This window comes from Lathamus discolor, assembly GCF_037157495.1.
Source record: "Lathamus discolor isolate bLatDis1 chromosome 2 unlocalized genomic scaffold, bLatDis1.hap1 SUPER_2_unloc_1, whole genome shotgun sequence".
Classification (NCBI taxonomy): Eukaryota; Metazoa; Chordata; class Aves; order Psittaciformes; family Psittacidae; genus Lathamus; species Lathamus discolor.
The window spans coordinates 339,190-352,488 of NW_027069094.1; the positions used below are offsets into that span (position 1 = coordinate 339,190).

Consider the following 13,299-nt stretch of genomic DNA (forward strand, 5'->3'; position numbering starts at 1 on the left):
CTAAACCATCCCACACAAGGCTTCATCCAACCTGGCCTTGAACACTGCCAGGGATGGAGCACTCACAACCTCCCTGGGCAACCGATTCCAGTGTCTCACCACTCTAACAGGAAAGAATTTCCTCCTTATATCCAATCTAAACTTCCCCTGTTTCAGTTTTAACCCATTATCCCTTGTCCTGCCACTACAGTCCCTGACGAAGAGTCCCTCCCCAGCATCCCTATAGGCCCCCTTCAGATACTGGAAGGCTGCTATGAGGTCCCCACGCAGCCTTCTCTTCTCCAGGCTGAACAGCCCCAACTTCCATGTCCTTTCTTATGGCGTTTCAGCTGCTACTTTCAGCTCACCCCTAGGGCAATATTGCCATTATACATAAGGGAATAAACCAGCAGAACCAGAACCAACAGGTTTAGGATATGGTAAAAACAAAAGCTGAGCGTGTTCTGCTGGACAGGACCATGACCACAGATAGGGATAAAGTTGTTTACAATGTTTTTTTTTCCTGTAAACCTTCAAAAAGGTGCCTATCTCATTTGATTTATTATTAGATACAAAGAAGAGATAACTATACCTGAGAAACAGTTGTTTTTAAACACATTTTCCAGTTCATGCGCGTGTGTCCGTGCGTGCGTATCTTTCCTGGACTGAACTTAAGTCTTGAATTTTGTGGGTTTTATTCTTTCCTTCTGAAAGTGGAATTGTTTTGTTTGCTGAAAATATTCCCTGAGCATAATATAAAGAGACTCTGACTTTATTTCTTTGTTTTAAGCATCTTGGCAATTTAATAACTTTATTTGAAACATAATGTGATAAGGATGGTGGATACCACATGACTTTATTGGGCAAATTGTACCACAGGAGTCTAATGCTGAACACATTTCCACTCACCAACCATGAAGAGTATTGCCTATGGTGCTTAGAGCCACCATAAACAAGTTACTTCCTCACTCCCCTTTGACAGTCAGTGATTATATGGAAATAAATAGTATTTCTATGATCATTTTTTAGTCTTGAAGGTCCCCAGGATTTTGGGCATGAATTTTCCCATCTTCTTGTCTTTGGCATCTGTGTCATATTCCTCTTCACTCTGACTTGTGTGTTCATCCTTTTTGCAGAAGACCTCAAATCTGCTGTAGACTCGTTTCTCCTTCCGCATATTCTCCATTTTCTTCAGAAGGGTATCTCTATCTTCTGATGGTTGCCGCTGAAGATTTCGTTTCTGGCTCCCAAAACTCTCTGACCTGTGGATATTACAGCTTTTCTCCTTCTCACCTTTCCTTTCCAAGCTTGTAGTTGACTTTGAAAGATCAGGATTACTAGTGGATGGTAGTTGCTTGGCCAGTTCAGCTCTGTTCTTCTGACTGTTTGCAGAGATTTGTTCCAAAATCACCTTGGTATCATCACGGAGGTTGCTGCTGTAGAGGATGTTAGCTGTGGATGAAGGAAATCTCCCCTGTGTGGGCTGGCTGCTTTTGGGAGGAAGTGGTGTTGCAAATTTATGAGTTTTTTCTTCCTCCGTCATTTCCTGACAGTCCCCTATGGAAGATCGCTTGAGAACCACAGCTTGCTTATCAGACTTTCCAATCTCCAAAGTGGGCTCCTCCTCCAATTTCTTTTCACCTTTTGGGTTCAAAAACTGCTTCAGCCGTAGTGACCCTTTTCTTAAAAATTCCATTGGATTTTGTTCTTGTTTTGAACAGTCTTCCTCAGATTTATTGAGAGAGCTGTCAGATCCTTGACTTCTAGATAAGTTTTCAAGAACCGATGTGGTACTTGTCCTAATCTGTGGTTTCTTCAGTTCTGTATTGACTAATTTCTGAGTGTCTTCTTTGAATGTCACTCTTTCCTTCTTCTCTGGAAGAGTCAACTTTTGAGTGTCTCCTACAAATATAAGACTCTCCTTCTCTGGAAGAGCAGGTTTACTCTCTATGGGGTAAAACCGAGATGATAATTTGTCCACCTTAGTTCCAATATGTGCTAAGGGATCTTTACTCAATGTGTCAATAAGCTGGGGGGGTGATGAGGCCATTGCAAATGGTCTTTCAGCTTCTCCGTGCATTTTGTAAGTACTACAGGAGTCTTTGGATTCTAGTACCCTACTCTCTAGAATCTTATATTGCACGGATTTGGTGCATTTCTTCTCTGCGTTCTGTGATTCTTCCTGTAGATAACTGGAAACAGCTTTGGTATGAGTGACTGTAGCTCGCTCTGTGTCTTTGCCCACAGCTTTGTACTTCTCTAAAAGTTCTGCCACTTTAGATGAGGTGGCTGTCTTTATCGTTTCATTGTCTTTCGTCAACTCACTGGACATTTGTTCTTTCTGGATCATCTGAACCTTTTCTATTGCAGTGTTAGGCTGATCTAACTTGGCAGCGCTGAAAATCAGAGAGGATCTGAGTCTTGAGCTCCTCTGGATCAAAGGATTTATTCTGGACCGAAATGCATCTTGTTTCATTATAGGGGTTTCTTCACCTGCTCTGTCAGGATCTGAAAATTCTTTGGCACTTTCAATTCCCAGTGACTTATTGTTAAAAGACATAGGGGATTTGAATGCTGGGATGAGGTCAGTGGGGTGCTTTGGGAGGGTATCCCCAAGAACATCATTATATGCCTCTGATTCCATAGGCATTGGAAGACCTTCTTCTGGTTCGGCCTGGTATGCACTCAGGTATGAGGAAATCCTCCAGTTACGTAAACCTGTTCTGTTTTCCTGTGTGTTCTTGTCCTCATCTTGGTCCTCCTCTTTGTCTTGTAAGAACAGGCGTTGTTCCAGGCTTTGCTTCTGTGTAGGAGAAGTCTGGCAAATAAATTTCTGTCCTATATTCTGCCTTCTTAACATCATTCCCATTGGGCCATTCCCTGCAGGATTCAGCTGATCAGAGCCATGTCTCACTTCCCTGGAAGAATTTGAAGGTACATAATCCAGCCTTAAGGGGAAACCCTCTTGTGGAAAATTGGATTCAAGTTCAGGGTATCTGGATCCCTCTCCATAGTCTTCCAGTTCATTGAATTGCCTACCACCTCGGATTCTCTCAAAGAGTCCCTGAGGCCTGCCAGGAAGATGGGGATGTTCAAACTGGTACTGGTAGAACTGGTCCTTCTGAAAATGGCTAGACTGGATTTTAAATTCATCCATGTTGTTCAAGAACATCTGCCTGGCATACTGCTTAGAAGAAGCAAAGTTTTCAAATGTTCCTTCTGCAAAACTGTGTCTCTTAAAAGCATCCAACTCCAGTTGCTTTGAACGGAGAAAACCCCTGACAGGATCCATCTGGGAATTCTCCATTTCTACCTTTTTATACATTCGCATAGCTGACCCTTCCACAGTATGGCGCAACATGTCATCCCGCCTGAAATTTGACAGGAAGTACCTGTCTGGATCAACTCTGTCCATAAATGAGGGAAAAAGACTGTCATCCCTTTGGAACATCAGGGGTGCTTTTCTTGGAAAGAAAGGCATGTTATTGCCAAAGGGAGTCATGGCAAATGTGTTGTCTGCCTTTGCCAAGACATTGGCTGGAGGAATAAGAGGTTCTGACTGTGCAAAGAGAATTCGGAATTCTTCATCAAAGCTGGCCACCAGCTCCCCCTGGAAGATGTGTGCAATGCTCCTGTGAATCTTCTCAAAAGACCACATAAAACTACAAAGAGAAGTAGAGGTAATGATAGTGTATTAGCATCATACTTGAAACCATTTGCTTGCCTGAAGAAAATTCTCCCGATACTCTTTACTGCCCAGGCAGGCATTCATTGCACACTGTTGTTCCCAGACCTTATAGTTATGAACAGATTTGGCATCACATCTTTGCAGAGGATTTTACAAGGCAATAAATGACCTCTGTTCTAAAAAAGCCAGTCAGTAGTAACAACAGCAAGAGAGCAAGCTGGTGGTAATCCTTGTATGAAGTAGTTGTTCCTGCAATTACTTTGGGTTGTAATTGCTTTTTTATAACTAAAATGTTATGCCCAACTTTAAAAAGAGCAAAGGAAACAACAGCAAGTCAGCCCTACCTCAGCCTGAAGGCAAATTGTGGAGCAAATCTTCCTGGAAGCCATTTCCAGGCACAAGAACAACAGAAAGACAACTGGGACCAGACAACAGGGATTTACCAAGGGCAAACAATGCCTGACCCAATCCAACTGCCTTCTACAAAGAGATGTCTGGCTGCATGAAGAGGGGACTGCATAGCAAGAGTGTCCACATGGCCTTTAGGTATCATTTTAGCCAAACTGGACCATTAGACTATATGAGTGTGACAAACAGTACACAGGAAATTGTGTGGATTGTCAGGCTTAATGGGTGGTGGTCAGTAATTTGAAGTCTGACAGATGGACAGTAAGTGGCGTTCCCCAGAGGTCAGGGCTTGGGGAAATAGTGTTTTACACCGTCATTAATGACCTAGACATCAGGGCAGTGTGTACCCTCAGAATGAGGAGACGGTGCAGTTCATGTGCCAGGCAGGGGTTGGGGAAATGTACTGGCAGGAACCTCATGAAATTCAGCAAAGGCAAATTCTGCACCTGGGATGGAACAACCTCATCCATCAATGCAGCTGAGCAGGACTATCTAGGAAACAGCTTGGCTGGAAATGTCTTGATGGTTCTGGCAGGCTTCTCAGGACTACAGTCTCCCTCCTTAGAGATACTCAAAAAACATCTGGACACAGCCCTGCGCAGCTGGCTCTAGGTGGCCCTGCTTGAGCAGGGTGAGTTGGGCCAGATGACTGCCAGAGATCCCTTCCAACCTCAACCATTCTGTGCAGGAAGGAGGAAGACATTCAGTGTTATGGCTTTTGTCTTCCCAAGTCAAGCTTTCCTTGAAACAGCTACGTACCTGCCTGATGATGGGAAGCACTGAATGGATTCTTTGCTTTGCTTGTGTGTGCAGGTTTTCTTTAGCTATTAAACTGTCTTTATCTCAACCCACAAGTTCTCTCGTGTGCCCTTCTCTATCACATCATGCTGGTAGTAGTAAGTGCACATCCATGTGGGTCTCAGCTGCCTACTGGAGTTAAGCCACAACAGCCTGTTGTGTATCATTTTTACAGATGGCTTACACCCTTGATGTGAAGGAAGCTTGGTTTCGGGTGTCTGGGCTTGTGGCCTTGTTTAATTGGTGTATCTACCTCCACTGCAAAACGGAGTATTTCTTCTGAAAACTGCTGCTCAGTATCCTTCAGTGAGAAGAGCTTTTGTCAATGCTTTTGGTTTGGAAGTGCCAAAGCACTGCTTTAACAACTAACCAGCCTCTTGCTCACTGAAACTGGGCATGTAACATTGCAAGGTTTCTCACCTGTAGTTGCCACTCAGCACCACCATGCAGTCCACCAAGAGGAATTTCTCTTTCACATGGCCTTTGAAGGACATCCCTGTGCGGCAGTAGTAGGTTGGGCCAGAAACTGTCCTCACCCTTAGGAACTGCAAACCAGACAAGGCACTTGCTCAGTTGGAAGCTGTTACTTCTTTCCCCCTGCCATTCCTTCTTCCCCTTGCTCTTATCACTTCCATCCTGCCACCATTTTTATATTCAGCACTGGTGATTCTGTCTGCATACACCATGGACAGATAAAACCATTTATTAGTGTGTCCTCAGCCTTCATCCCTGTATTGTTGTGTCAGCTCTCACAGCTTTCTTCATACTCATCTTTCACTAGGCTCTGGCCTGCTTTACACTTTCTCAGGTTTTTACAGTCACAGCGGCCCCCTGTATTCCAGGACATTTCCCCCTCTGGATGTGAATTAGAGACAGGGCAGGTCTTTGGTTTGCTCACCTCCACGTAGTTAAGATTGACTCTGCATTTAGCAGCTGTATCAAGGAAAAGCTGAGAGTTCATCTCATCAAGCAAGATGTACACAGGCACTCTGCGAGCAGCAGCATCCAGCACTTCAAACAGCAGATCCACATCAGTGAAAATGTCCATCACTATGGCTACCACCTAGGAAAAGAATGCAAGAAAGACATCAGCAATCTGCATCTGCTCACGTTCCCAAGCTGCGCCAGTGTCTCCATTTCAGCTTCCTTTTTAAACCTTTTCATTTAAAGGTTCTTTTAAATATTGTAGGCCCCAGAACTGGAAACAGAATTGCTATCTAAGGTGCAATTCTGTGTACGAGGGTGAGTGGTGAGGAAAAATCTCACTGCCCCTGAGCAATCCCTTACTCAATAATCCAATGAGAACAGGTATATTTTTGGTCACGTAAACACAGTGGAAGGTTGTATTAAGCTGCTTGGCCACTACCTGTTCACCCCCTCCAACACAGACCTGCCATTTTTAGATAACCCAAATATATGAATACTGGATAGTATTAGGTTTAGATAACCTAAATATATGAATGCTGGCCAGTGTTCAGTCAGCCACGATATAGCTGAACCTATATGCTGCTAATATGGGAAGTAGCTTCAAAGCTCTTATCTCCCTGTCCTTCCAAACTCTTACCTTATCAGTGAGCATAAATACCTGATGGAAGGGTCTAAGGAAGATGGAGTCAAACTCTTCTCAGTGGTACCCAGTGAAATGACAAGACACAAACAGAAATACAGGAAATTCCGGCTAAACACAGGAAAAACTTTGTTTACTGTAAAGGTGACTGAACACTAAAACTGGTTGCCCAGAAAAGTGGTAGAGTCTCCATATCCATCTTTGGAGATACTCAAGAACATGTCCTACATAACCTACTCCAATCAACCCCGCTTTGAGCAGGGAGGCTGGACTAGACCATTTCCAGAGGTCTAGTCCTCTAGAGGCTCTAGAGGTCTCCAGAGCTGAGGTTGGAAACCTCAACTGTTCAGGGATTCTGTGAACTCTTGGAATGTTTTCACATGGCTTTACACACTTTTTCATTAAATCAGAAAGCAGAGGCTAGCTCTGATGCAGTAACAGTAGTTTTAGACTCGTCCTTCCCCTTTGTCAGGTCCTGGGAACAAAGTTAAGGGAATTAGCAGCAGACCTGATGCATTCCAATTCATCTTTTGCACACACATAATTTTATCTCTGCTCAAGTAGACATCTTTATCTTCTCACCTGTTGAGCTGCTCGAATCATTCTGCGAGCCTCCTCCTTAATGCTGGGATTGTCGGGGGGTGGTGGTTGCACAAGGGTTGTCACCTCTGTTCCCCTGAACCCAAAGACCATTGGCCAGCCCAGGTCAAGCTCAGGAACAGCGAGGTCTGAGTTCATGGGCCAGTAAGTCCCAGAGGATCCATCCATGTCATTGTCACCTGCAGTGTCTGTGCCGCCTTCCTGATTGGCGTATTGGGGTTTCTGGAGATTCTGTATGATGTGGTCCACCTCTGAGTTGCAAAGAAAATCAGGGGCTGCTTCCTCTGTCAGGAAGCGTTGGTAACTTTCTTTGCCCTCTTCAGTAAGCACATCCAGAGCTAAGCGGTAGTACTCCTTGTAATGGGGGGGCAGATAGTTAGGGTCAAGGGGATTGTCCCCCTGTGAGGAGCTTTGAGATCTACGAGCCATGAGGGGAGGGAGAGCTGTAAGAAAAGAACCAACAGTGAGAGCAGTTCCACTCCAGTGACACATCCATCCTCATAAATGGTGAGAGTTGGGGTCCCCGATGGCAAAATCAAAAGAGAAAAGATTCATATCACACAGAGTAAAGTTGGAGACAGTTCATCCCGAATGGACGGGGAGCCTTAAACTAGGCAAAGGTGGTAATCACTTCAGCACTACTACTAATAAAGAATAAATCAAATTAGGCAGCACTGTGATGAGCAAGGATGACGCATGTAACAAAATTCCCAACTTTCTTTTTCAGGCTGTGACTGTGCTTTAATGTGTGGGTTTATTTTAAAGCTATCTTGCCACATACACACCTCTAAAGAACAATGCTGCTGGTTATTATCTGAACTCTATTAAAACTCATTTCACAGAATCCACAGAATCACAGAATCCCAAGGGTTGGAAGGGACCTAAAAAGATCATCTAGTCCAACCCCCCTGCAAGAGCAGGGTAACCTACAGTACATCACACAGGAACTTGTCCAGGCGGGCCTTGAATATCTCCAGTGTAGGAGACTCCACAACCCCCCTGGGCAACCTGTTCCAGTGCTCTGTCACTCTTACAGTAAAGAAGTTCTTCCTGATGTTAACGTGGAACTTCCTATGCTCCAGTTTACACCCATTGCCCCTTGTCCTATCACTGGATATCACTGAAAAAAGCCTAGCTCCATCATCCTGACACCTACCCTTTACATATTTGTAAACATTGATGAGGTCACCCCTCAGTCTCCTCTTCTCCAAGCTAAAGAGACCCAGCTCCCTCAGCCTCTCCTCATAAGGGAGATGTTCCACTCCCTTAATCATCTTTGTGGCTCTGCGCTGGACTCCTTCAAGCAATTCCCTGTCCTTCTTGAATTGAGGGGCCCAGAACTGGACACAATATTCCAGATGCGGCCTCACCAAGGCTGAGTAGAGGGGGAGGAGAACCTCTCTTGACCTACTAACCACTCCCTTTCTAATGCACCCTAAGATGCCATTTGCCTTCTTGGCCACAAGAGCACATTGCTGGCTCATGGTCATCCTCCTATCCACCAGGACCCCCAGGTCCCTTTCCCCTTCACTATTTTCCAGCAGGTCAACCCCCAACCTGTACTGGTACATGGGGTTGTTCTTCCCCAGATGCAAGACTCTACACTTGCCCTTGTTAAATTTCATCAAGTTTCTCCCTGCCCAACTCTCCAGCCTGTCCAGGTCTCGCTGAATGGCAGCACAGTCCTCTGGTGTGTCAGCCACTCCTCCCAGTTTTGTGTCATCAGCAAACTTGCTGAGGGTGCACTCAGTTCCCTCATCCAGGTCATTGATGAAAATATTAAACAGCACCGGTCCCAGCACCGACCCCTGAGGAACTCCACTAGTCACAGACCTCCAGCTAGATTCTGCGCCATTGACCACAACTCTCTGCCTTCTTCCTTTCAACCAGTTCTCGATCCACCTCACAATGCTACAAAAATTATTTACTATATGTAATATGGCACTAAGCCAAAATGCATATGCATGTATACAAATGCACCCACTAAATTCTTAGAAATTGGGTGTGATAATCTCCTCAGCATACAAATAGAAGCAGAGTATGAGTGGGCTGCAGACAAGTATAAGGATATCCTGCTGCTGTGACAGTCAGACACCAGACAAGTTTTCCTGAGATCCATAAAGAAATAAAACCCAAGGGACACAATTGTTTCATCAGGCTCTTGATGCTAGGAAAAATCTGAGCTGATGGGGCTGATATTCACTATTTAACAATTGTCTGTAGCAAATCTATTGAGACTAAAGACAAATTTGATTTTAACCAAGTTTTGGAATAAAAGCTTATTGTGCCACAAATATATCTCAGTAAATAATATCCTGCTGATCTGCAAGGAACTCCAAAGCACTTTGGCTTCTGCCCCTCAATTAATGTCAATGCTTAGATATTCTCCTCCTGCAGCCCCAGCACTGACATGCCAACAGAAGCTTCCTCATAAGAAAAAAAGGAGCGTGGCTGTCCTTGACCACTCATGTAAACTTAGATCAATAGGAAGGGATTGCCATGGATGTTCGAGGAAGAAAAAAGATTTCATGCCTGTACTACCACTCTTGTTAACAGCCGTAAGTATAACACTAGAATAGTTTCAAGATAAAAGTCTGAGTGAGCTTTCTTATCTGACTATGGGTATAGCTCAGATCAGTGCTATGTTACTCCTACCTCAAACTCCCACAAGTTACTCCTGCTTCAAACTGCAACTCCTAGTGAAGCTGCATGATAGAGCAGGAAAAAAAATATGGTCTTAACATAAAGGCAGGAACTGAATCTATTATACCCCTGTGTGAAGGACCAGAATAGATAATAATCTTTACAGTCTGTACATACCACTTTATTTGTAATCTGGATTGTCCAGATTTATCTTCCTACTCTATCTTTTTTCTCTAAAAATAAAATGCAGTCCACTATATACCTCCATTTTAGTGGGGTCAAGTCTCCTGTGTACCTGCTCTTAACAGGTTTAGTAGTGTCTTTAGCCTTTCATTTTAAGGAAATGCTCCCAGAGTTCCCTTCATTCTTGGATAAGAGACCAACATACTCAGATATGACCCACAGGGGATGAGTGGTCATGTCAACAGCAAACTGCTTATAATGCCACCTTACTCAGAACAGGAATTATAAAAGCCAACTACAAGAACAAAAATTCAGAAGCAGAAGAAACTGATGATACCGCCTGGACAACAGAAATGGCAGCGGGAATATAATGTTAAAAAAGTGGTGAAACAACATTAATTTTATATTTTATTAATATAATTACTTCAATACTGTTAATAAATCAAGAAGAAGATAGACCTTTAATGGAAAATGTAGGCTAATGCTAAACATTATTGTATAAGAAATAGAGAAAATAACACCACAGATTCAGAGGGAACTCACCCCCTGAATGTGTTGTGAATATGGAATTCTCATTCCTCACATCTTGAAAAAGGCTGCTATAAATCTGAATTATGACCCATTAGTCTAGAGAAGCCATCTACAAAATATCACCAGGGACAGCTGTCCATTTTCTCCTCCTGTACAGGAACTAAAAGGACATAACCCAGGTCTTAGAAGGTAGACGCAGGGACTGTGAGAATGAAGACCTTGGGCCCACTGTAGGAGAGGATCTGGTTCGAGACCATCTTAAAAATCTGAACGCGCACAAGTCCATGGGACCTGATGGAATCCATCCGCGGGTCCTGAAGGAGCTGGCGAATGGAGTTGATAAGCCACTGGCCATCATATTTGAAAAATCCTGGCAGTCAGGTGAAGTTTCCAATGACTGGAAAAAGGGAAATAGAACCCCCATTTTCAAGAAGGGGAAAATGGAAGCCCCGGGGAATTACAGAGCAGTCAGTGTCACCTCTGTGCGTGGTAAAATCTTGGAGCACATTCTCCTGGATGGCATGCTAAGGCACATGGAAAACAACAAGGGGCTTGGTGACAGCCAGCATGGCTTCACTAAGGGGAAATCCTGCCTGACCAATTTGGTGGCCTTCTATGATGGGGCTACAGAACTGATGGACAAGGGTAGAGCAGTCTACCTGGACTTGTGCAAAGCGTTTGACACTGTCCCACACGACATCCTTCTCTCTAAATTGGAGAGATATCAATTTGATGGATGGACCACTCGGTGGATAAAGAACTGGCTGGATGGCCGCACACAAAGAGTTGTGGTCAATGGCTCAATGTCCGGCTGGAGACCAGTAACGAGTGGTGTCCCTCAGGGATCAGTGTTGGGACCGGCCTTGTTCAACATCTTTGTCGCTGACATGGACAGTGGGATTGAGTGCGCCCTCAGCCAGTTTGCCGATGACACCAAGCTGTGTGGTCTGGTTGATACGCTGGAGGGAAGGGATGGCATCCAGAGGGACCTGGACACGCTTGTGAGGTGGGCTGATGCCAACCTTATGAAGTTCAACCATGACAAGTGCAAGGTCCTACACCTGGGTTGGAGCAATCCCAGCACAGCTACAGGTTGGGCAGAGAAGAGATTCAGAGCAGCCCTGCAGAGAAGGACTTGGGGGTGCTGGTCGATGAGAAACTGAACATGAGCCGGCTGCAGTGTGCGCTCGCAGCCCAGAAACCAACCGGATCCTGGGCTGCATCCAAAGGAGCGTGACCAGCAGGGCGAAGGAGGTGATCCTGCCCCTCTGCTCTGCTCTTGTGAGACCTCCCCTGGAGCATTGTGTGCAGTTCTGGTGTCCTCAACATAAAAAGGACATGGAACTGCTGGAACAAGTCCACAGGAGGCCACGAGGATGACCAGGGGACTGGAGCACCTCCCGTATGAAGATAGGCTGAGGAAGTTGGGGCTGTTCAGCCTGGAGAAGAGAAGGCTGCATGGAGACCTCAGAGCAGCCTTCCAGTATCTGAAGGGGGCCTATAGGGATGCTGGGGAGGGACTGTAGTGACAGGACAAGGGGTAACGGGTTAAAACTTAAACAGGGGAAGTTTAGATTGGATATAAGGAGGAAATTCTTTCCTGTTAGGGTGGTGAGGCACTGGAATCGGTTGCCCAGGGAGGTTGTGAGTGCTCCATCGCTGGCGGTGTTCAAGGCCAGGTTGGATGAAGCCTTGCGTGGGATGGTTTAGTGTGAGTTGTCCCTGCTCATGGCAGGGGGGTTGGAACTGGATGATCTTGAGGTCCTTTCCAACCCGAACTATTCTATGATTCTATGATAACATTAAACTGGCAGGTAATGGGTTCAAATTGAACACCCAGAAACATTTTTTCTCAATTATATGTAATCTGCAGAACTCCTTCCACAGAATGTTTTAGGATGGTTCAAGTACGTACAAACAGGACAGGCAAGCAATACTTTGTCAGGACACTTTTCCTCCAGCTCACAATTTGTGGCTGGAAAGGTAGGTCAAGAAAACACAGGGGGAAGGTTAAGTGGGGTAGTTTTTATGGTAAGAGGAGTCACTTTAGTTCCCTAAGGATTTGTGGTAGTCAATATATTAACGAATAAGTACCTGTCAAGAAATACATTTGATGCAAAAGCAAAATAATCCTCATGGAATCAAAAAATGGTTTGGGTTGGAAGAGACATTCAAAGAGCACCCAGTTCCAGCCCTCTGCCACAGGCAGGGACCCCTTCCACTAGAGCAGGGGGCTCCAAGCCCCTGTGTCCAACCTGGCCTTGAGCACTGCCAGGGATGGGGCAGCCACAGCTTCTCTGGGCACCCTGTGCCAGCGCCTCAGCACCCTCACAGGGAAGAGCTTCTGCCTAAGAGCTCAGCTCAGTCTCCCCTCGGGCAGGTTCAAGCCATTCCCCTTGGCCTGGCCCTACAGGCCCTTGTCCCAAGCCCCTCTCCAGGCTCCCTGCAGCCCCTTCAGGCACTGGAGCTGCTCTCAGGTCTCCCCTTCAGGAGCCTTCTCTTCTCCAGGCTGCCCCAGCCCAGCTCTCAGCCTGGCTCCAGAGCAGAGCTGCTCATGGTTTTCCCTAAGCCACTGGCCACAGGGAGAGAACAAATCTGGAGCTGGAGCGGCTCCTGGAATGACTGAACATGGCGGTCGCAGTGCGAGGCGGGACAGACGGTCCCAGGGAGGTCGCTGCTCCGTGGGAATGCCGAGGGGGGTCCTGCGCTGCTCCGCTCCATGGAGCAGCACCGGCCCTGAGCGCGGCCGGGACGAGACCAGCAGCTGGGGCGGGCGCGGCCTCCTGCCGCGGCGGCCGAGGGAATCGCGTGGCCGCATGCGGGGCACGCACAGCGAGTGCCCCCCGGGGAGCCGGCTGCCCTGTGCGGACGGGGGTGGCGGTCGGTCAGCCCCGCCCTCGGC

General features: G+C 46.1%; 1 protein-coding gene across 1 annotated transcript in view; it reads right to left on the minus strand.

Annotated features, from left to right (window-relative positions):
- Positions 1–807: 807 nt before the first annotated feature.
- The window catches only part of FAM83H (family with sequence similarity 83 member H), a 30,020-nt gene continuing 17,528 nt past the window's right edge, over positions 808–13,299 (minus strand). Inside the window, exons 2-5 of the mRNA XM_065664177.1 lie at positions 7,023–7,483; positions 5,772–5,936; positions 5,294–5,418; positions 808–3,641 (exon numbers count right to left, since the gene is read on the minus strand). Coding sequence (XP_065520249.1) covers positions 998–3,641; positions 5,294–5,418; positions 5,772–5,936; positions 7,023–7,469 — 3,381 coding nt within the window. The 5' untranslated portion in view covers positions 7,470–7,483 and the 3' untranslated portion in view covers positions 808–997. The remainder of the gene's footprint in view (positions 3,642–5,293; positions 5,419–5,771; positions 5,937–7,022; positions 7,484–13,299) is intronic.